We start from the raw sequence: 25454 nt of genomic DNA, 5'->3' as shown, positions 1-25454 counted from the left end.
GGTAACTGCGGAACTGGTGTGCACAAAGGAGAGGTAGATATATCCACAAGGAATAATGAATTTTAAACACTGTACATTCAAACTGGATCTCTATATATCTAAACCCATTAATGCTTAAGTAATTTCCAATTGCAAACTAATACTGCATAATAACAACTTTTTAAGACTAGGCATTTAGTATGGCCAGTCTAATAAAATCAAAGAAATGAACATAGCAAAATTCTGTTTATTCTGTTGAAGTTTTAATATGTAATATATAAAGAGATGCACAACATAATTAGCTACAATGCAAAATTAAACCCAAACGGAAAAAAATTGTAAGATCAAATTTACAAATTCTATGCACTTATTTCACCCCTTAACAGCACCAGTCACACTTGCTGTAACGCGTGTGGTGATTCCCTGCTTCCTCCGTGCACTTGGGAACTCAGATTGGGGTTCCCAGGGCTGTGACTCATCACTGCAGCCTCGCTCTCCCTAGCACTGCTTCAGACATAATGGCCATTCTTTAGCCACATGTTGCATATATTAGTAATAAATGCTTGAAAAACAGGTATCAAAAAACAAGTCAATGACCACGCCTGGTAAAGTCTTTGGAATAATTTGTTATTTCCAATGTATTCCCAACAACAACAACAACATATCCGTGACATTCTTCTTTTTTTTTCCTATTAGAAATAACACAATGAATGATTTAGTTACTCTGTGCTTCAGATATGTAAAATTCAAATTTAGTGGTAAAAATAATTCAGTATAAGAAATAAGTATTAATTTACAAGTTCTTTAAATTCAACAAAACCAAAATAAGAAATAATTCTAAATCTAAATAATTTGTAACATGCTATTAATAACTATACAAACAATTCATGGCTACACATTTTGCTTACATTTTTGGTTCTGTCTTTAATGGTTCATTCTAACACTGTAGAAACAGAAAAGTGGGATATAGTATATGCTACTAACATGTTAGTTACAGTACAATTTCTTACTATTTAACCAAACATTTAGGAAGCTAGAAGAGTAGTATTGTGCCAGGCCACAGGTGGCTTGAGAGCAGGATTTAAAAAAAGAGTTTTGCCCTTGAAAAAAAATAAAAGATTGCTGGGAAGGGATGGGACATGCTAGATTAATACAAACCAAGTAACAGAAAAGTTGTGCTACTGTACAGCAAGGTGAGCATAAATAATTATGTACTGTATATTTCAAAAGGGTAAAAGGATCTTGATTATTTCCACCATAAAGAAATGGTGCTGAGGAGGCAGATGTGTTTAACCCAATTTAAGCATTTTACAACATATAAATTTATCAAAATATCACATAGCACCATATTAATATGTGTCACTTTTATTTTTATGTATGTTAAAAATAAATTTAATTAAAAAGAAAGGCCTAACTACTTCAAGAAAGAAGTGTGTATTCATATGCCTATTTCATATTCTCTCATTTCACTATGCTTTCTGCATGGCCTCATGGCAAATAGGATGAGCAAGACTGAAGGATAGAGAGGGGACACGGAGAGGTCTTCAGGGGAGAAGCAGCAACAGCACTGTCACTGTAATGAGCTGCAGAGGGGATGAGCTGGAGAGAAAAGGGCACCAGTGGGGAGGAAGTGTTGTTCCTACAGAATAGCAGGGATCCTGGAATGATGTGAACGTGTCCCCAAAATTCAAGTTTTGGTACCTCAACCAAAAGTTCATTTGACAATGGTTGGAAGGTGAGCTCTTGGGAGGCAATCAGGAGGAGACAAAATCAAGCTAAGGCCTACACAATGTTAATGGTGACTGTAACAAGAGACCTTAGCTAGCATGCTTGTGCTACCTGGCTATGACGTTCACTGCCACTCTCTGATGTAGCGTGCAAGTCCTCTCCAGATGCCAATGCCCTTGGACTTCCCAGCCTCTAATACTAGGAGCCAAATAAACAACTGTTCTTTATGAGTTAACAGGATCTTTATGAGTCTGAACAGGGTCAAAAGTGCCTTTCATTAGTGTAGCTAACCGCAAGTAAAATATCACCATGGGAATGTATGATTATTACATATAAATGTCTCAAAAATCCTTCAAATATATTTAAAGCAAATGGCTAGTCTTCCATATATATATTCCACCAAAAAATGTACACACTTTAGGAGAAGAAAAACAGTATGTTTTTTCAACAGATGGTATTACCCTCGTAGGGGACCCTAGAGAACATCGTATATCACAGAAACCCCACTACACTGTCAGCCCTTACAGAAGAAACTGAGAAATGCACATGCAGCAGTCTCAATGATGAAGGCTCCCCAAGCATCAGTTCACCCTACTAACAAATGTCTGGAAGCTAATGGCCACCACTTTGAGTACTTCTTGCAATTATAGACACCAAAGGTTACTCAAGTATTAATCTCATGATATTTGAATAAATTTAATATTAAAATATTTATACAGGTTTTTCTTTTCCTGAAATAACTATGTATACATTTCTCTCTCATACACACACTGTCTGTATAAATATAGTTTGTTTTTTTGAGACCGGGTCTTACTATGTAGTTCACGCTGTCCTCAAAATCAGTATGTATCCTACTTGAATTGGTGGTGCTCTTGGCCTTGAATTTGTGGTGCTCTTCCTGCCTTAGTGCCTCCAGTGCTGAGACAACAGGTGTGCATCACTAGGCCCAGCCAGCTTCTCCCCTTTTATTTTTTTGACTTTTATTATTTTCCCAGTATGCCATGCTTAAGACCTCTACTACAATGATCATATAAAGACAGTGTGCCACTAAGCATTCCTTTCTTAATTTACAATTTAAATTGAAGGAGAGAAAAAATTTTAATGCTTCCTTACTGAGAGTATTTTCTACTGTTGGAAATATCGTTGGTCAAAGAAATACCACTCTAGTCCTAGCTTCTGAGTTTTTATGATATAGGTATGTATTACCTATATGTATATCTTATGTCAAACAAACACAGTAATACATATAGGTGCTTTGTATTACTGGTTTTTTCCGGTGCCTCTAGTCTGTAATAATGGATTTTTTTCTATATTCTGCTATTATAGTCAAAAATAATTAGACTCAAATTACCCTTGCAGTTCTGAAATAAACTCACTGGTTTTTTTTTAATCTTTTAAAAAATATATTATTTTTAAAATTCAGATTTCCAATAATTTTCTTTAAAACTTTAATACTTATTTTAATGAATGAAAAAGGCTTACTAATTTTCTTGGCATACACTTTTGGTAACAGAACTACACAGGCCTTACAGAATGAGCTGGGAGGGAGGGGGGAGTTCTTTTTTCTTTTCTTTGGGAGAATATATGTTAACAATGAAATGATGTGATCCTTAAAAGTACAGTTTAGAATAACAGGTCAAAAAACATCTAGATCAGCTAGTTTCATCATGTAAAGATTTTAAATAATTACTTCCATACTTGTAATATTTGTAAGATGATTCAGACTTTTTTCTAAGTTTTGGTAAAATTTATTTTTCTAGGACTCTGTCAGTATCATCTATGCTTCAGTCTCATCACTTTCATGAAACCCTTTCCTTTTCAATAGTTCTGCTTTTAGCTTTCCCTTTGCCTTCAAAGCTCTTCTTTAACTATTCTTACATTTCTAATCTCAGCTTAAAAGTCATTTCCTTAATTGTTGAAGATTACATATAGGCATACCAATTCCCCAAAACAAATGAAATTATTATCTATTAAAGACATATACTAACTTAAAAAAAATAAGTTAGCTGGGCTTGGTGGCGCACTCCTGTAATTCCAGCACTGTGGAGTTGAAGCAGGAAGATCACTGCAACTTTGAGGCCAGCCTGGGCTACACAGTGGACAGTGTAAACTATACAGTAAGATCTTATGTCAAACAAACAAAAACAACCAAAACCAAACCAAAAAAACCTGGAAAAAAAGTTACTTCCTGAGCCATCCTCCTTTACTACTCTAATTAATCACTTTCTCAATAGTTACCTTTTATCACATTACTACTTTATTCCCTTCACAATAGACACCACAGCCTGTGATTTATAGTGTTTGTATATTGTTTACTATCTCTCTCTTCTATGTAGATTTTCTTCTTTTTATGTATACAAATACTCAGTGCTTTTATCAATCAAATCTTACTAAAATATTATTGTATAACTAGAGTTCGTAACAATGTACCATGCAGTTTACAAAAATACGCAATAAAACAGGTTTCATGATACCAGGAGCACAAAGATGGGAACAGGAAAATGGAAATAGTATTTCTTATACAGTACTGGAGATGGTATAATATCCTTTAAAGGAAAACTGTGATGAGTTACGGATGTAATACTAAAGATAAATACTGCTGATGTAAAATAACAAGTTATGGTGAAAAAGACTGCGTCAAAATTCCCAACAGCTTGAGTAAATATTTTGACTGTGGACTCCTAAAATGCTGCCTTTATGAGTACTCATTTTACAAAATTGATAATCATAAATCTTTTCTTCTGTATTTGTATGTGTTTGCAGCAAATACAGTTTTAGCTTTCCTTACAGAATTAATCTCTAGCTAGAAATCCATACAGTTTGAAAAGCACAAATTTTAATTTATCCAGAATGAGTATCTTTCCCTAAGAGAAAAAAAAAACTTACCAAAACAAACCTGAAAACATAACTTACCAAAACAAACCTCATGAGAGACTAAAAGAACCAACCACTTGTCATAAGACAAAGGAAAATGTATCAAATTTTCCCAGGAACAAGAATGGAACTGGAGAACACTTTAAGCAGAATTAGCCAGAGTCAGCTAAACATTGCAATGTTTTCTCTAATTTGAGCAATCTAAGGCAAATAAAATAAAGAAAAGATGACTTTCAGAGATGGGGAATGAGATGAGGGGGAGAGAGAAGTAAGAGAGAGAAGGATAATGAGGATGTAAATAATAAAAATATATTACAAGCCTGTATCAATATAACAACACAAACCTCATTATTTTATATTACCAAATATGTGCTAATAAAAAGATATTCTTCACCAAACCCAGTTTCACAATACTAACCTTCAAAGGAAAAAATAAGCTATTTAAACAGATGAAGAAGATACAAAAAAGCATACTTTTTTAAAGCAAAGAAAGTATCAAACTGATACTAAAAATCTACAGACAATGCCCTATCAAGGATCCCAATAAAGTCCTATATAAATTAACTGCAAAAAAAACCCTAATATTAAATCATGCCTATACGCCACGCCCAGGTTTATTTCAAAAAGCAAGGTAGCTGAATATTAGCAAATCTAATAACAGAATAATTCCTCATAATCAGCCAAAAGTGAAAAATCATTAGAATCACTTCCATTAATGCTGAAAAAGACTTTAATAAATGAAGCAAACATTCTTGCTAGAAGCCATAAAATAATAAAAGGTGGATATATGTTTAGTGTTATTTTAAAAAGAATTTGTGTATTATATATAATCAACCTAAAAGCCAGAATCACTCTCCACAATAGAAATAATAGAACAAGGGTTGCAAACCATGGGCCACAGGTTATTTTCAGCTTGTCACCATTTCTGTAAATATTTTGTTGGAACACAACTGTACCAATTTCATCTATTGTCTATGACTACTTTCATACTACAAACAGCTGAGAAGCCCCAACAAACACTGGCACACAAAGAAAAAAAATGTTTTTGTATCATTTTTCATAATATAAATTGAACAACCCTCAGACTGGAAACATCCCAATTAAAATTTAGCACAGTCAAGGATGTTAACCATCGTTCACTGATGTTCTAGAGATACCATCTGGTATACTAGGTAGAATATTCAAAATTTAATTTCTGCACCTTAGTGTTTCTATTTCTGTGAATGATTTCCCTCTTAAGAATGATACACATTCTCCTTGGCGCATACACACACACACACACACACACACACACACACACACACAGTTTGTAAAGTAAAATTTTAATTTTATCCAAAATGTGTGTGTGTATAGATAGAAAGTAATGGCAACCGTAGTTTACTCATTCCTAATATAAACAAATGATTTTTTAAATGCCCAAATTGTGTCTACAAAGCAAAATGAAAGCATTACAAAAAGCAATGTTACAACTCCAAAGATGATAATAAAATAGCTAATATTTTAATTATTCCTTTAAAAATATCAAAGGTGGCATAAAAATATCAGTACAGCCTACTGATCTCACATGAGGCTTACATATGCAGTTAACCGGGTATACCAAGCACTGTTATGTTATGCATACATACTACTCTTATACGATACAGATAAAAATAAATCTCACTGTTAAACATACCCTTCCTGCAGAGATAATTCTTGGTTTTCTTCTTCGGGGCCACTGCTATCACTCTGCAGCTCAGGTTCATTCTCATCTTTTCCTGGCAGAGTCTCCCAGCTTTCATCACTTGAGGACTGATCTTTTTCTGAACCAGAAAATCGATGAGGCAAAGAAGCAGACCACTCCCCGTCACTACATTCTGAACTATAAATGAGAACAGAAGTAAAACAAGCTATATTTATATGTTCAGTTATTTTTAATCTTTTAGAAGTACAGACAAGGCATCATGGTAGAGTGGGGACTACCAATGCCACATATGTTTAGTCGAGTACTATTTTAATCTTTTGATATTAAAATATACAGAAACAAATATTATGCAGAATGTAACTCAAATGAACATGAGACTCAGCAAGCTATGAAGTCTATCATTTTATTTTTTCTTTCACTGAAATACATTTTCCGTGGTACCTAGATACTGATTTGACATTTCTAAATAAAAATTTAAACACAATTTACTAATCATAAATGGCATAACAGATTTATTGCACAACTGACTTGACAAATAACTAATTATATAGTGACAATGATGTATATTCTGTGGAAAAATTTCCAGTATTACCAGGTAGTAAAAGCTGAACTGTTTCCTTCTTCTTTTATATACATATGCACGGACATACACACATGCACACACTTTTAACAGGAAGAATATTCAAATCTATAAAAAGGACCACTGAAAAATCTTTACTGAAATCTTTAGGTAAAACTATAATAAAATAAATTTCAGTTCAATGAAAAATAAAGAATAAGGAAATGCTGTAAGGAAACAGACAGTACTATAAACAGGATTAATAAAAGAACTTTGGAAGAGAACTTCTGATTCATTTAATTTTGGCTAATTTGGTTACAGTTTACTCAAGTTTTAAAGACTCAGTCATTATACTTGGAAGGCTAAAGTATTACTGATCAATACTGAATATGAGTCTTAAGTGTGCTTTCCAATATCCTGGACAAGAATCCCCTTAAAAATTTCCATTTTCCACTTAACTTTTGGACAATCAAAAATAGTAAATTTGAGTTTGTATTTTGGGAAAGAAATGATAAGTGGCAGAAAGTTACACATTTCTTTGATGATGACATGTTATAAATATCTAGGTTCCTTTTACAGAAAGATAAATCAAGAGATCAAGACACTATAACAAAGCACTAATCTCAGCTCTAAGACCTTGATTAAAAGCAATAAAATAAAACCAACTCCCAATTTCCAGTAAATAAGGAACAGTAGGGCAGAAACCTACTAGATAGGAGATGCAGCCACTAAAATGTTTTCTTCCAGTTGGGTATGAGCCAAAATTGCATGTACGGCACAAAACTAGACATTTTTTCAATGACTCAAAGAATAATCTAAGATCAAGTAAATCATTTCCAGACTTACCTAAGGATCAAAATCTAACACAGGAAATAGTTTAAAGGCATTTATTAAACGTTTCCATCACTACAAAGCCTTGCAAAGTCAAACCAACTCCAAATCTGATATGTCCTTAACAATCAGAGTAACATATTTATAAAATTTGTGATAACTTACACAGAGGGCCCTTTTTTTTTTTTTGGTCTTTTTCATTTTTATCGGTACCAGGGATCGAACTCACGACTGCCTGCTTGCAAGGCAGGCGCTTAACATTTAATTCACAGTTTGACCCTGTTCAGGAAAATAACATGCAAAAACTTCTTTTTCCAGATTCATGAAATAAATGATGGAATACATGTAAAAGCCAATACAAAAAGAATGTCTATGATCAATAATATATTTTAAGAAGCCTATGTCAAGGACTGGCAGACTATAGTGTTTGAATTAAATCTGGTCCTACTGCCTTTTTCTTAAATTGTGAACTACAAATAGTTACTTTTTATATTAATCTTTTATTTTGTCACTGGGTTAGCCATGCCTAAACTATTATTATATTTCTTTAAAAATTTTCCTGATGAATTTCCCATTGAACACTTAAATTTTCATCCTCCTTTCAAAAGTCCTATTTTTATTATAAAATAACCATCAGATGAGCCCTTTCCTCCAATTTTCTATCTGCTATGGTGTTACCAATCTTCCATTTGGGAAATCACCTATCCTTGATTCTTCCCTAATTCCACATGTTCAGGTCTTTTCTCACTTTGCATTTTTTTGGCATAAGGATTTTATCCTAATTTCTTTTTGTCCATTCTACTAAAATTGCTAGTTTAAGTTCTTTCCTCCAAAGCTAGACTTATATAGTCAATTATTTGTCTGTCTTCCTAACACCTGAGCTCACTTTAAATAATGCACTTAAGAGTATCATCCATTTCAATTTATACTAAATGTATTTTGTTCAGAGTATTACCCTACAAACTTTTAAAGCAGCCATTTTTCCTAAAGCAGGATCTCATAAATTTAAAACATGTGCTTAGCACCTTCATACTTTTTATTACAATTGCATATTAACTCTGTATCCTAAGGTACAATAGGTAAGAACACACATTCTGGAGTTAGTGTGCCTCAGCTGAATTCACACCTACTATGTGTGAAAACCTCTCTGTCTCTTGCTAGCCTCATTTATCAGCTGAATATAATAATACTATCCAAACGGTTATTAGGCTTACCTGAGGGATGAATGAGTTAATATACATCACTTAGAGTCCCTGGAAAATAACAGAACCACTGATGTCTGTTAGCGAATAATTTCAACATTTTTTTTTTTACTCAAAATACTTGGTAACTCATAAGCAGTATCTTTTAAGCTCAAGTGTGAAGTACTAGGTACATTTTAAGATTCTCAGTAAATAACAACACTTGTCTGTGTGTTAAATTGCTATGCATACTAGAGATGCTACTTTCCATAACTAATCCTCTCAACACTAAGGACCTCACAATGCATCTTTTTTTCCTATTTCAGGACTAGATCACACCTTCACACCTCATTTCTTGTAAAATCTTTGGAGGCCATAGATTTGAACTGGGAAGTTGAACTTGTGCTCAACAAAGCAAATCAGTACAGTACTGTATGTATTTTAAGCATAGTGAGCTTTGATTGGCTGCAAGAGACAATTAACTAAACTATGATTGATCATCTGATGGACTAAGCTGGAGCCAATTAAAACTTTTTTTATGCCACCATCTTCATCTTCCTAAATGCTGTCTGATCTCATGAATGGCAGAATTTCTCAGACCATGATTCTGTCTGGGAGCTGCTGACTCAGGAATTATTTCTGCTTTGTTTTGCTCAAATAAACTCAACTAAATACAATTGGTCTATGGAATTTTCCTTTTTATATAAGTGTAAAATCATAGTTTAGCAATTTATCGGTAGTTTCCAAGGAGCCTGAGTAGCGAGTGAAGTGCTTATAAGCTCTCAGAAGCTACTAAAGACTGTATAACTACGTGAATTTAAGGAGAGACCATTTGGTTCTCTACGGTTTGTATGAAAAAGGCCACCAATGAATACTCTCAATTATGTCCCAGAAATCATTTTGCATTCTTATACGAGTGACAGAAATTAGTATACGAACAATTTGTACCTCATTGTGAACATTAATATCTATGACAGTTTCAAACACTAATTTGTAGCTTAAAGGGTTAATTAGAGGCGCCCATGCAACTAGATTAAGATTAAGCAAAAATGAACCATAAGCAATTTCTTTACTGAAGAAACAAAGTCCTACACTTAACGATATGTGAATATGGCACCCACAGCTAACATTTTCTTACTTCTGGTGGTAAAACACTGTATTGATAAGAGCTATCTTATAATCTGAAAGATTTGATTAGATTCTTACTACTGATGTAGACTTAGGCAATTAACTACCCTAAGGTCAATTTTTTGTCATTTATAAAATGAGGGTTTTTAAAAAAAAATATTGTTTTTGGTGCTGGGAATCAAACCCGTGTGCATGTGAGGCAAATGCTCTACCACTCACTCATATCTCCAACCCAAAATTCACCTTTCCAGTCTATGATGGCATTTAGATACATACTACAGACAAAATAATTGGCACAACTGTCAAAGTGGTGAACATTTTTAAAAGGCAATGGTTACTTGTTTAATAATACAATCTATTTAGAAATTTCAGTGGATTTTCTACTAGTACCACTATTTTCCTCCTTTTCATACCACAGAAAACTTATTCTACATCTTCTGGTTTGTCTTTAATGACAGCATTAGCCTCCTGGTCAGACAACTTTTGTGTTTTTTTATACTGGAGATCAGCAATACTGTGGCCCATTAGTCATGTAAGCCACCTGTCTTTTTTTTTTTTTTTAATGATTTAGAAAAATGAGATTCTTTACATGTTTAATGGTTATACTGTAAGTGGTCATACAAATTCCTACATAATATCTCTTATCTTTTGGACTCCAAAATCTAAAATATTTAGATTTTAAATATTTTATCTAAAATATTTAGACCTCTGGGATCCCAAGAAGAGATAGCAAAAAAGAAGTTAACATAGGCCAATGGAAGAAAAACAGTGAAGAAAGAAAAGATGACTAAGCAACCGGAATAGCAGCAGAGAAATCAAGGAAAATAAATGGAAAAATAAATTGAGAAAAGATGAAAGAATGTGGAAATCAGGAAATCACTGATGATATTCCAGAATAAAAAAGGAATACCAGGAATTGGATTTTAAGACAGTTAGGAGTAGATAAAAGATATGGACAGAACAGAAACAGTGGATATAGAACATTTATTTTGTAAATTCAGCAGTGTTAAAATACTAACAAGCAACAATTTAACAGAGACAGCAAGGAAAAGTGAACAATGCCCCCAAGATTTAGAAAAATTCAAGATTAACAGGCAGAAGGAAACAAGGGCAAGGACACGGTCAGAAATAACTGCATGCACAGTTCACTGAAGAAATTACAACTAGCAACAGACACTAACATTTTCTAATACAGAGAAAATAATGTTCACAATTATTCAGTATCTCTAGGAAACCAAGAAACAAAGTTATCTACCGAAAGTGGCAGGGTCTACTGAGTGAAACAGAAAAGATTTAAAAATAGCTTTTCAATGACAGTAAGCAACAGAATAAATAGGACACGGTGATTGAAGAATCCAGAACAGCTACAGATGTTTGTTCCTCATTTTAAAAGCAAGTGAGTTAGACATTCTAATCTTCTCAAAGCAAAAACTACCTCTTCAATCTTCATGTGGCCTTTCATTTGTATTACCTCTGTTAGCACCTAGGAGACACATTTAAGAGCAGGTGATGACAATACTCAAATGTGACCTCCTTTACATATTTAGTTGTGAACCAAAGAAACTTCTTTCACATATGAAAGGAGGTGAAAGGAAAAGAGAAAAAAAGAAAGATACTTCATGTATAAATCTCAGGAAGAAATAAAATACTAAATACAACCAAAAGCAATCTGTCATTCCTTAACTTGTCTTGGAAATGATTTGTTTATCTTTTCTGCTATTTATCACATGTTCTTATGAAATGTAACTATATAAGAGACTTTGGAAAAGTGAAATTTTTGACAGAATGTAAGCATTCCAGGACACTTTACCACCATTACTGTGATGCAATATGATGATACAAATCAAATCTGTTCAAACGTAAGGTTATTTTTCATAAGGCCCAGATAGTCATGGCTTTTTTTTTCCAACTGCACCTGCCTCTTACCATTTTGTCTTTTTTTTTTAATAGCAGGTTATTATAATAATTGTACCTCCTTAGCATGCCTGAGAAACAAATCTCATCTATCCCTAATTTACTCCTGAAAGTCTATGAACCTGAAAACAACACAAAAAGGTCTACTGGAATACAACATGTATTTTAAGATCCTTGTTGTGATTGCTCATATATTTTATTTGTTGCTTATCAGGGGAGGCTTCTTCTTGGTTTTCAGCTAACATAAAATAGGAACAGCTTTACAGTTGCATATTTTTGTCTTCTCTGTAAGGCTGCTGAACACCACAAGAGCAGGGACCACTATTCCATTTACAGAACACCTGAAAGGAAGTCTGGCACTTAAGAAAATGTCAATGAACTTATTTTAATACAGCCAATGGAAATAAACTAAATGGATAATATGCATTTTGTTCTCCCAACAATATCAATTGTGCTTGTCCTGATGTTTTCTCTTAAATATGTTGCTGTTTTTGTTTTTGCTTTCTCTTCTTAAAGTTAAGTCCCATGGACAGAAAAACTCTTGAAAGTGGTCTAAGGAATGGTCAGTAGATGGCATGGCTCTCTTCAGAATAGTTAGGCCCAAGATTAAAGTGTGCTAGTATTACTGAAAGGATTTTAAAAACTCAACATCTTATCTTCGGTTTCTTAAGTTCTCGGGTATATTTCAAAAAATCAAGGTGCTAACCTTAGCTCTTTGGTCTAATTCCAAATCTTGTAATTATACGCTCCCTATTAAAATTCACCCTGCAGTTCTAATTTAATAAGGTGGTATTCAGTTCCTGTGAAACAGCTTAGAGCGATGCTATCAGCTCCAATGCTTAGCCGATAGAGTGTAACATTTCAGATGTGATTAAGTGATCACTTAGAATTTCACAGGGAAGGTGATCACAACTTCATTAAAATATTTTTCCACTTAAAAAGAACATATAAGCTATATACTTTTAAAAGTAGCCAAAGTCCAATAAAAAATGACACAGTGAACTTTAGTTATGTTCTTGAGGAGTGTTCTATTTGTAATCTTCATAATATAAACATGACCAAAAATCTTTTCAATATATCACCTCTAAGTTTTACAAAGCAGAAAGAACTAAACACCAACCAAAACAAAACAAACGATAAACAAACAAAAAAAAAAATTAAGAAGTGCTATGTAAAACATGGAAAAGTATAGTCACTATCTCCTGTTTTTCCAGTCCTGCTAGTATTAGAGCTACATGGATAACAGTAAAACATAAGGTAGATGATCTAGGACAAATTGAAACTAAGTGCGTATGGCTATTAGATTTCGACCTTCAGCAGGCACCCTGTAAAAGGCAACTACAGGACTTTGCAGGAGTCGGTAACAGGAAACAACAATGGTATTACTTTTCAAAATTGTTTACAGACTACTGAAACAAGGTGCTAAAACAAATGCAAGGCTAATATATGCAAGTGCAAGTACAGTCCAAAGCAGAATTGTTAACTTTCAGGACTCTATGATCTCAAAAAAATGCTTGTTTTTTAGTATTTCAAGTGTATTTTATTTATTTTTGGATTTTTTGTTTGCTTGTTTTTTGACATAGGGTCTTGCTATGCAATTCAGGCTGGCCTGGACTCACCATGTAGCCCAGGATGGCCTTGAACTCATGATGATCCTCCTACCTCAGCCTCTTGAGTGCTGGGATTACAAACAAGCACCACCACACTGGGCTTCAAGTGAACTAAAGAATGCTACAAAGCTTGTTCTGTCATTTTGGTGTACTTTTAAGTTCTGTCTGTTAATATATTATTACTAATGAGTGAAAGAAAAAGTTTCTGTTAACTATCAGTTTTTCCTATCTGCATGTTCTGTTTATTAAAAAAAGACTATCATTGTTCATGATGCTGACATACCACTTAAGAAAAAACCTTACAAATAAGTATACAGGGGCTGGGGATTTACTCAGCGGCATAAGCGCCTACCTTGCAAGTGTGTGGTCCAGAGTTCGATCCCCGGTACTGATAAAAAGAAAACAACAACAACAACAAAACAAAAACAAAAACCCAAATAAGTATACTGTTACACTTTATACCGCCACATTCTCCCAAAACTTCATGCAGTCAGAGGTGTGGTTTTTTTGGAGGTGCCTCACCTAGGGTTTATGAAAATGGATGAGAGTGTGACAATGGGATTAAAGATTTGTGGTACTAGATTAGACCACAAATTTGAATTTGTTGATCAGTTCTGGGTGTATGGGGAGTCCCACCCCAGGCGTAGAAAGCACCTCATAAAATGCTTACAGTATGGCTGGCATAATACAGGACAGGTTTGCTTCTGCTACTGCTTCCTGCCTACCCTGCCACAGAATGTTTCTCTTCTGTGCCGCCTCTCTGCCATGGCACCCTGCTTGAAGTCAGCTGACTGAATTCAAACCTCTACAAACTGTGAACCAAAACAAACCTTTCCTCATTTAATCTGTGGGTGCTAGGTTATTTTGTCTCAGCAAGCAAAAAAGTAAGAAAGATATATACTAAGAAAACACTCTATCATCATGTAAAGCCTATTGTCCTGGGCAGATACATAATACTTCTCCCACCAATGAAAGAAATAAATTTAGAAATCAGAAGCCAATAAAACTACCCCTTCTCTTAGGGTTGGCAAACAATACAAAGATTTCATAAATTTCATTAATATTAGACCTGAGTATAAAAGCAAGGAAAACCTAAGGTGTTTTGATTTTTGATTAGTACGTCCACTATGGTGAAGTCAAAGCCAAGTTAAACTTTCTTTTAAGAAAGAAATACACGTTGTGTGTGTGGCACATGTTTGTAATCCTAGCATTCAGGAGGCTGAGGCAGGAGATCACCTGTTTAAGGTCTTGCAGTTCAGGGCAGCCTGAACTATACAAGACCTTGTCTAATAAAACAAAACAAGTGGGGGGAAAAAAAAAACTGAGAAAAAGTTACTCTAAAGACAGATACTTTCCTTGTCTTTTTTTTTTTTTTTCGTTTTTATCGGTACCAGGGATCGAACTCGCGACTGCCTGCTTGCAAGGCAGGCGCTTATGCTGCTGAGCTAAATCCCCAGCCCCAAGACCGATACTTTCAAACAGATAAATTATCCAAGCAGATTTCTTTCCTTTTCTTTTTTTAAATACCAACTCAATGCAAAAATCTTAGGGCTCAAAGTGTTGTGGAATTTAGGTATTTCCCCCAAAGTTTAAAAATGTTGCCTGGCAATCCCCAGTGAGGTCCAGACCAGTAAATCATAATCAAACATACTGTTTCCAAAGTAAACTGTAGGAATATTGAAAAAACAGGAGCCTTACTCTAGGTTAGTTCCAGATCAGCTATCAAGGAAGTCAACATCATGTCAGATTTCAAAGTCAATTTCTGCTTTTAGAATTTCTGCTTTGTGGATTTTGGATAAAAGACTATGAACTCCAATTGAAAAAATAAAAGTTGGCCAAAATTTTTAATTAACTTTATTCTTAGCTTAAAAACAGCAGACAAAATTATCTGCCATCTCTTAAAATTTACAAGCTTTAAGACAGCAGCACAAATTAACTTCAGCTGTTCTCTTAAAACTTCAAATACATCTGATAGCAGTTTAATTCATATTTCCTGTTTATTATTTATGACATGAACTAAAATGCCTAAACTGTATTTATATTAACATGGTAAATCTTGTCCTTTATACTATTGATTTTTAAAAATGTACAAGTATTTCTACTAGTTAATAAAATCTTGCAATTGCACTGTAACTGAGCAATCCTGGTATTGCAACTCCCTTAAAAGGATGCGTTGAAGTTTGTACTGAGATCATGAAAATTTATCAGTTGGGCAAAAATGCTCATTTCTCTTTATGTTGTCCTATGATTGGCAAAAAGAAAAAAAAAAAAGGAATCTATATCTTATAAAGGCAGCTAAAATGTTTATTTTAAATTATATGTTCCCTTGGCAGCACAGTAACAGGTTTAAAGACTACAGCATCTGATGCTAAGAAATAGGTAAGTCCTGAGAAGTCCAATTCTATCATTTGTTTGCTTTGTGATCTTTGGAAATTAGTTAACTCTCTGAGCCTGAGTTTCTTTACCTACAAATGACATAAAGAGTATTACCTATCACCTAGAATTGCTAATGAGAATTTTAAAATCGTAACAAAATAAATTATGTAAAAGTAAAGTTAGTGACAGGAAAAGGAAGAGAAAGAATCAATAAGAAAGGGAAATGGTTGATACAGCTATTCACAAAGTTAATGCAATATGATCAATAAATAATTTTTGTGACCTTAATCACTGCTTCAGCCTTGCCTAGTTTAACATGGATTTTTAAAAACATTTAAATATTACATTTCATTCTCTGAAATATCATAAACTGAATTAGCATCCCTACCCTTGATAAGAACTATCTCAATTTACTAATTTCTGTAAACTATTCAAGTGTCCCAAAGAAAGCTTCTATGAAAAACCCTAACTAGTAGTTTGCATGTACAGTTAAACTTATTAAGTTGAAATATCTCATTCCTTGATCACATCTGATAACTCATCAACTACATGTCACAATACTGGAAATAAATCACGTTATTCACAACACAATCCGATGACATACTGCATGCGGCCTTACCTATCTTCATCTCTGTCAAAGAGCTGGTAGTAATCTCTGCAGCCATTCCAAAAGGCACTGTCCCGAACTTCTTGCCTTCCTGCTGCAGCTCTACTTTCAGATGTTATATGGTTTTCTGTTTCCTGTGGTGTGACTCTTGCATAAGGAAGATCCAAGAACATACAGTCATGCTCTCCATCATCATATTCTTCACATTTTATTAAGGGGTCATCTGAGGCACATTCCTCAACTTCCAAAGCCTCCCTCCATCTCTGAACACTTCTCTGTTTAGCTTCATGCCTATTAAAACCTATTTCTTGGTCCACGTGGCTTGAACTTATCACTTTCCTAACTTTTGGCCTCACTACCTGTTCAGGAGAACTTCCATGCTTTTTGTCCCTATCACCAGGATTTTGTTCAATACAAATATGCCCTGCACAACAAGCTACATTTGCAGTTGAATTTTCTGTCTGTCTTTCTTGGTCAGTATTGTTTTCTTGTTTCTTTCTAACAATAGCTTCAGAAGACCTCTGAAATTGCTGGCCATTCTGATGGACAAATTCATTCTCACCAGAACTTTTCACTAATAATGCTGGATCTAACTCTTCAAACTCATCGCTGATTTCACTGTTAAAAGATGGAAGAGATGGTGAAAGACCAGCATATGTTTCTGCTTCTCCATTTTCCAACTCAAATACCATTTTGCCTAATGTTTCCTGGTATCTACCACCTTTCACAATTTCTACAGAAAGTTGAAGACAGTTATTATCCTCCCCATGCTTGCTGTATGGACCATAAGAGTTGGAATGAACCAATGCAATTCCATTTTGAACACTTGAGGTGCTACAAGCTCCTGGAGCATGCTCTCTTCCCTCAGACAGACTATGAACACTCTTATTGCTTCCTAAGGGCTCCCTGCCTTCCCCACTATGAAGTGTTACTGCAAAGGATGGATTGGTCTCAATGGTTTCTGTGCCACAAATGGAAATTTCTGTTGCACTTTTTTCAAATTTAGGTTCACTGAGTAAAGAAGAATGAACTTGATCCAATGGACTGGAACCTGAATAGAGAACAAAGGAAAACATTTTGGAGGGATTAGTTTCAACAAAATTTTATGTACTAACTGTCATTTAAATGGATTTCACATCAATTATTATCTACTTGAAAATAGGAATGCATTTATTTGGCAAAAGCTTCTAAGCTCCCTACATTAACTGGCAGCACACACTGCTACCTCATCATTTATGTCACTGTGTAGCTTTTCAGTCTCTATGCACACTTATCTTGCAAACAACTTTCTTTTCACCTAATTCTAACACTTAATTCTAACACTTAAACCCTTCTGAAACATGTATAAAAGAGAGGTTAATAAGAAGTTATGTAAAGAGAAACTTAAGTGATGTCACAGGGAAGCCCATCTGACTGCTCACTGAACTTCAAACCTTCCTTCTCTTATTATATGTATGTTAAAAACAAAACACTTCAAAAATACTTATGATAGATGTAACAGGTTATAGAGGTAAGAGAAATGAGACTCTACTGTGCTTGGATGTTACTTTAGAACACCGTATCTCAGCTCCTAAAAATGTGTAAGATTTCTACACTCAAAATTGTTTTAAAAATTTATAGTTAATTTTAGATGTGTAACACCCACGTTTGAAAAACAAGATTCTTTTCTATATTCTAATTATCAGAATTTTATATAAGAGTTAAAACATATCTAGCCTGTTAACTACTCTAAGGACAACTCTTTCATTATCATTAATTTAATAATGAAAAATAAAGATGTTCACATTTGCTGGAACAAAAACTCAAAAATTAGAACATAATAAAGTTCTGTCTTATTATAAAAACATTCTTTACTAAAAAGACTTTTGCTAGTAATTTGAATTGTTACATCATATGGAAGATAGTAAAAACTGTAATAGTACTATCTACTTTGCTGAGGACAAGAGGAAGAATATAAATCCAACCAAAGGTGTAAATACAGTATGTAGTTATCTGGTTTTTTTTTGTTTTTTGGACCAGGGATCAGACTCATGACCTCGCACTTGCCAGGCAGGCACTTGTGCCACTGAGCTACATCCCTGGTCCTTGGTTATCTGTTAAAAACATTTCAAACCTCTGATTAAAATTTTTTTAATGGAACAATTGAAGATAACTTGACAATTATATTTTTTAAAATGATAAAAAATATACTAGTTAAGCTGAATTATTTAGACATAAAATTAAAATTATTAAATGTAACATGCCAGAAAAAATAAACTCAGTTCACATTAAAAAGCTTTGTATTGTTTTGTTTTTTCTGTTTGAGTGATTTATGGCTAAAGGTTATCACAATATAATCACTGCCATAGAAGTGCCGTTATAGGTTTATAACATGGCAAATTCTGCTTTTGTTTTTAATGTCCCGATATATTATACTATTAATATTAAATTCAACAAAAATTTCAAAACAGAATTTCTTGGCAGAAAATGCATGATATTGGATACACACATATGTACCCTAAATGTTAAATGTCGTAAGATCAATCACTACATAACTGTTAATAATCCTGAAGTAACTGCATGCTATGTACCTGAGGAATTTTCCTTTGGAACATCATCTAGTTCCAACACTTCATAGTCATCACCAGCCCGGCCTAAGCTTCTTTCATGTCTGGTTGTACATGGTTTAAAACTGACATATGCATGTCTTCTTCCGTATCTCCTGCCTGTAATTGTCTGGTATCCTCCTGCTGATCTGGGCCACACAGCCTTGCTGGATTCTTGATCCATTACTGAAATAAATGAATGAATGAAGAAAGGACAGCAATGGCCTTTATTTTGGCAACATATATGCTTACCAGGTATGTGTTACTGAAAATCAAGTGCACCTTACCAATACCATAGAATAGTCTTCATATACTAGATCATTAAGCCTGAAATACTATATGATGAGACTTAGTGGCCTCTCCCTCCAAAAACACACCTTCTAAAATGTGGTTTCTTAAAGGTATTTTCAATTTTATAATGAAATCAGAAAAGATTTTTTATGTCCCAAATTCTTATATTGCCTAAACTATTTACAGATTGGAGAACCAGCTTTCAAATTACCCTAAGTACCTTTCATACACATGCTCATTACACAGTTGATGAGTTGTTTGTACATGGTATGATAGTTTCAAAATTACTTTACAGTTCCTGTCAAAGATTACAGGCAACTTCCTTACATAGTAAGTGTACTATGAAGAAACAACTGGGACATAATAAAATACATTCCAAAGCCTAAAGTAAAATTCTCCAAAGACAGTCATGAGCCAAGACAGACACACACTACCACACTTTTTGAAACTGTAAGTGAATAGTATGCACAATGTCAAGAAAAGCCTATTTAAACATTTAAACAACCTGAATATTAGGTTTTGACGACTGCATATTATACAGTAAACCATAGCATTTTTTAATAAACATTGCCTTATATTTATATACACAAATATTAAGTCTAAATTTGCTTAGCCTATTATATATTACATATACTAGGCAGATACTAAAGTGTTTCCTCACAGTACATGGTAGAGTCAATAAACAAGCTTCGTAAGTTTTCCTGTGCTGAATTATGAATTGTAATCATTTTTGAGCAGGGAAAAAATGTTTTTATATGACACTATCACAAGAGTTACATTATCTTGTGCAAATACCTCAAAAAGCTTGAGATACTCTACAGCATTTTTTAAAATTAAAAAATTACAGTTAAAATTAAGAGTTGTGATTTCTTGTCTGATAATTTAAGAATCAATGTCCTTAACAACTGCTCCAAAGGAAGTCTCCAATGTGGAATGTAAACAGAAGTCAAGAGGTATGACAAGAAAATTTCAGAATTCTTTTTATACCAAGAATTAAAATTTTGGGGCTGGGGATTTAGCTCAGCGGATAAGCACCTGCCTTGCAAGCAGGCGGTCATGAGTTCGATCCCTGGTACCAATAAAAAGTTAAAAAAAAAAAAAAAAAAAGAATTAAAATTTGAGCTTTGCAAATATCCAAAGAGGAACAAAACTGGCCCTGAAGGCCCCATAGTAGATAATGATTTGCCTTACATGCTACCCAAAGTACACAGGGGGAAAAACAAGAAGTCTTGAATGTAGAAAACTGATAGCTTCCTTACCTGAGGGCTCTTTTTCAGTGTACTGTGACATATATGGCGATTTCTGTGTGCCCAGTTCAGCAGAAATACTGATGTGATTTATTTTTCACTCATACAATGGATAAGCTTCAAAGATTCCTACAAAAACAATGTAGTGAACAAACTATTAGTAATAAAGAACAAAAATGGCAAATTGAGGTTTCTCTTCATAGTAAAAAATGTTAACCTTAACTTAGAAAAATATAACTTGATTTGATGAAACCCATCAAAAAACCCTCAAGACTATCAAAATGGATATATATATATATATATATACACACACTTTCCCCTTGGTATATATCATCCTTATCATTGCCACTGACAGCAACACATAAAATTTATAAGCAAACAAGCAAATACATTGGAAGAAGTTCTAACCAGTCTATATAATTAAACTATTTGGGTCTCTAATAGACTAGGCTGTTTCATCAAGTACTACAGATCTTTTAGCCCTGGAACTATCAAAATTCTTGTTAAGAATAAGGAAAGGAAAAAGGATTTTTAAAAAAAAAAATCAAAGAAAAGATGGAAATGCAACTTTTTTAAATGGTAAAAGGATTAAGAGTTGGAGGGAATAGGGAAGGGTGGGAGACCAAAAAAAAAAAAGAAAGAAAGAAAGAATTAAGATGTTTTATGTACATATATGAACTCTCCAGGATAAATGTATCATCTATTGCTAACATGTACTAATAAAAATAAACTTCGAAACTAAAAATTAAAAAATCTGTTACCTCACTTATAAATGCTTAATGGCAAATAACAATAATTAACAAGTATAGACAATGATATACTTATTTTACCAACAAGCAATTGACCAGAAAATTTAATCCTCCAAAAAAGAACCTAGCCTTTCAGTAAAAAACATAACTTACTATTTAACAAATACAAAAAGACTATCTTCTGTTTTGAAACTAATTCATTTATATACTATTTGAGAAGTTGCAACTTTTGTTGAGTTTAGTAAAGGCTTAATTTTATTTAAGCACCTTAGTTATTAAACATTTGAGCTACTGCTAACTATTGTTAATGCAAATTTATCAGACAATAGCTCTACTGCCATCTGACCAGACATATTTACTCATAATTACAAACTCTGCAAAAAATTGAGATTCTTTACTAGATCTGGATTAAGTAAGATTGTAAGAGCTAAAGAGAAAATATTTAAAAAACAAACAAAACCTAAACCACACTAGCAAAACCACAGGCTGTAATTAATGTTGTCTTAATAAGAAAAGTAATCTGAAATAACTTGAATCTTCACAAGGGCAGTGTTAATGTAAAGAATATCATATAATAAATATTATACTCAAAGTCTTCTCTTTGGAAGACAGTCTTTTTCTATCATGTATCTAGTACTATTTTTAGAGCTGGGGATGTACAAAATGATAAATATTTCTGCTCTTCTGAAATTACAGTGTAAGACAAGACACTAAGTAATATGTACCATGTCAGATAACACATTGAGTCCAAATAAAGCAGGAAATAAAGAGCTGTGGGGGTGAATAACTTCACTGAATTAAATATCCGAAACGATGGAGGAAATGTACAAACCTAGGGGAAAAGCACTCTAGATAAAATAAACGGAAGATAGTGAAGTGAGAAGTTCCAGAAATGATCAAGTAATAGCAAATCTAGGACAAAAAACAAGAAAATAGATAAAGTTAGAAAATTAATGATGACAAAAAGACTGGGAAGAGTGAAGCAGAATAAATCACACAGGCTTTTCAAAGGCTAATGTTAGAAAGTTAGTTTCATTCTGAGATCAGACAAACAAAAAATCACGGAATAGTTCTGAGCAGAGAAGAGACATCATCTGACTTCTGTTTTAGCAGGAATCCTCCAGCCACTGTGTTGAACACCATGAAAGAAACCAAGGTCAAAGACTGGTTACAGAACTAAAAAAATAATACTGGCAAGAAATCAGGGGTTTAGACCAGGGAAACAGCAGAAACAGTTTCTGGATATACTGGGAAAACAGAGCCAACATTTACTGATACAAGATACAAAAGACAGGAAGGAACTGAAGTTGACTGCACATTTTCCAGGGCAGACTATTGGAAAAATGGATTTGCCAATAATGGGAAATGTTATGGAAGCAGCAGCCTTGGAGAAAATATCTTGAGTTCAGTTTTGGATGTGCTAAGTTTGAGATATTAACATAACTAGATATTAGACATTAGAGTTTAAATATTAAGTAGGAGCCTGGAAGTGACTGGAGAATTCTGAGCTATAAGCAAAATTTGAGAGCTGTCAGTACAAGAGATAATACTAAAAAAGGCATGAACTTGGGAGACATCACTAAATATACTTTCTTAATTCTCTGCTTATTGCTTCCAATAGTGGTTCTTGTTTCATAAGTAAGTAGATTATGTCCCTGTTGTAGATATGAATTATTTTATCTAAGGCCAGTATAATCATGTTTTTATGAGTCTATCTAAAGTATCAAAAGGAAGAAAAAGAAAAGACAGGAGAGGGAATAAAGATTAAACTCATTGGGAAAAATTAAAATGGTTAATTCATCAGTTGCAAGTCTGTATTTAAACTTGAACATACTACTGAATTGTACTAAACACCTAATAAATAAATATGAGTGATTCTTGCATACTTTGTGAGACCTCATTTCAAACACTTGAGATTTTATATACTTCTATTAATTTTTAAAAATTATATAAATTTTTGATTAAAGGAATAACTCACAAGAAATTTTAATTCTAAATCTGTCAATTACTAACTTAAAGGTCATCACTATTACTTTAGGATATTGTATCAGCAACTTTAGACAGGCTACATAATTTTTAAAGGAACATAAAAACACAAGACATTAGATAATGTGCCTCATTAAAGTGCTTCAATTTTCTTTTTATTAGAATACAATGCATCTATTACACTGTCTAACATAGCATGTATTAAAATGTTGGCTGAATTAATGAGACAATTTTGTGCTTCTTTCTCGGATAGAATGTGGTATCCTGAAAAAGCAACCTATAGCTTCCAATTTGAGGGACTGACAGTAAGCAGAATCATTTGCTTTCAAATTCTATGAACAGGCCACTGCAGAAGTAGAAATAAGCTCCAAATATAAAGCAATTCTAAAAATACAACTGTTAAAATTTCTGAGGTAAAATGGGTTTGTTATTCCTGGTAACACCAAAAGGTAATCTGATACAATGATAGGCATGTGGATTTTTTCCATATAAAAGAAATAACGAATTCAGAATTGTTATAGAAAAATAACATTAAAAACATGACCAAGCAGAGTAGATATGAGAAACTTACCTAAGATCAAACAAAAACTTTGTATTTCAGTAACTGATATATTGTTTTTCCAATTTGTTATGGTAAAGTCTCTACTTCTCTAAATTATTTTGCTCTTAAGATAGTCTATTTTTTTAGAAAGAAAATATATAGAGAGAAGTATATGAAGAATGCACTGAATGGGCACATACCCAACATATCAGACCTGTAAAGATTTTCCGATTTACTCAAAGAATAACCATAAGAAGGAAAGAGTTAGGATTAAAGGGCAACCAACAAAAACAAACTACTATGAAAGAATATTAAAAAACAAAATTTTAAAATACTCAAAATTACTTCAGTTAAGATTTCTGATTCAAATATGCTACAAATAAGACAGTCTTCAGCTCATCCTACTCTCCTTTGTAATATGCAAGTCCAATCAGTTTGGAATAAAGCAGCAGCAAAGATTTAGTTCTATGTCAATCAAATCAGGGAAAACAGCCACAGTAACAAAACACCAAACAAAAACAATGGCTCTGAAAGAAAAAAGAAAACTCAGTATTATAGGTGCTAAAAAGTAAAAAACCAGAAAATTCAAAATTACATACACAAAAGTATGTTTTATTTGATGATCAATATAAAATATGCTCAGAATAAATACCTCCATAATACTTAGACACTTAGATGTGTGCTAAATACAAAAAATAGCATATGTAAGACGTGAGCAGGAAAAGGATGGAGAAAGAAGTACGGCAAAGTGTTGAAGCTGGATGAAATATACATGGGAGCTCCTAGCACTCTACAGGACTTGGGAAATTTTAATAATAAAAACTTTTAAAGTATTTTCCTTTTCTGTACAATAAATAAGAACTATTTACACATAAAATGTCTAACTCTCAAACGCATGGTTTAATGCATTTTACACGTACAATTAATTTGAGCAATTACCAAATTTAAGATATTGAACCTACCATTATTTTAGGTTTTCTCTTCCAAGTTATCACCTCCCCAAATCTAGAGGCAACCAGTTTCATGACTTCTATTAGCTGAAAATTAGTTTTTCCTGTCTTAACTCCAGAGCAAAACCATACAAGTATAAACTCCTTTGAGTTCATCTACTTTTATTCAACACATTTCTAAGACTCATTTACATTGTAAATTTACGTTTTTCATCTTTCTTAAGTATATGACCTAGAATTAGTCAATGTAAGACCATGTTTAACTTTTTTTTTTTTTTGTCTTTCCAGTTTTGTAAAGGGGCTGAACCAATTTACCCACTCCCACCATCAATATTATCAATTTTTTTTATCCTTGGTAAACTTCATACTGTCACTCTCTTAATTTCAATCACTCTAGTAGGAACATAGTGCTACCTCAGTAAGACATTTCCCTGATGACTAATACAGGAAACTTCACCTATGCACAATGGTCTTTTCTATGTCTTACTGAAGAACTTGTATTTTTTTTTTGCATATTTAAAAAAAATCAGTTTACTTTTTTTCTTTTAAACTTTTTTTTAGTAAAAATTACGTACATTTTTTCAGTGCAAGTCATTAATCAGATTCCTTTACTGTGAATACATTTTGGAGCCTATGG

General features: G+C 33.3%; 1 protein-coding gene across 3 annotated transcripts in view; it reads right to left on the bottom strand.

The window, feature by feature from the left end:
• Positions 1-25454, bottom strand: part of Pja2 (praja ring finger ubiquitin ligase 2) — a 67512-nt gene that overhangs the window by 19894 nt on the left and 22164 nt on the right. The window contains exons 2-6 of one of the 3 annotated variants that reach the window (XM_063245472.1): positions 20604-20720; positions 19039-19239; positions 16481-17519; positions 13838-13873; positions 6254-6439 (exon numbers count right to left, since the gene is read on the bottom strand). In XM_063245472.1, the coding sequence (XP_063101542.1) occupies positions 6254-6439; positions 13838-13873; positions 16481-17519; positions 19039-19239; positions 20604-20634 (1493 nt within the window). In that variant the 5' untranslated portion in view covers positions 20635-20720. The remainder of the gene's footprint in view (positions 1-6253; positions 6440-13837; positions 13874-16480; positions 17520-19038; positions 19240-20603; positions 20721-25454) is intronic. The other 2 variants (XM_003479302.5, XM_063245473.1) reach the window with 2 other exon arrangements.

The sequence above is a fragment of the Cavia porcellus genome, unplaced genomic scaffold (assembly GCF_034190915.1).
Source record: "Cavia porcellus strain 051 isolate PalLab524CR breed Dunkin Hartley unplaced genomic scaffold, mCavPor4.1 scaffold_2, whole genome shotgun sequence".
Taxonomy (NCBI): Eukaryota; Metazoa; Chordata; class Mammalia; order Rodentia; family Caviidae; genus Cavia; species Cavia porcellus.
The sequence above is the reverse complement of the archived record's forward strand: the minus strand, read 5'-3'. Positions and strand labels throughout refer to the sequence as shown.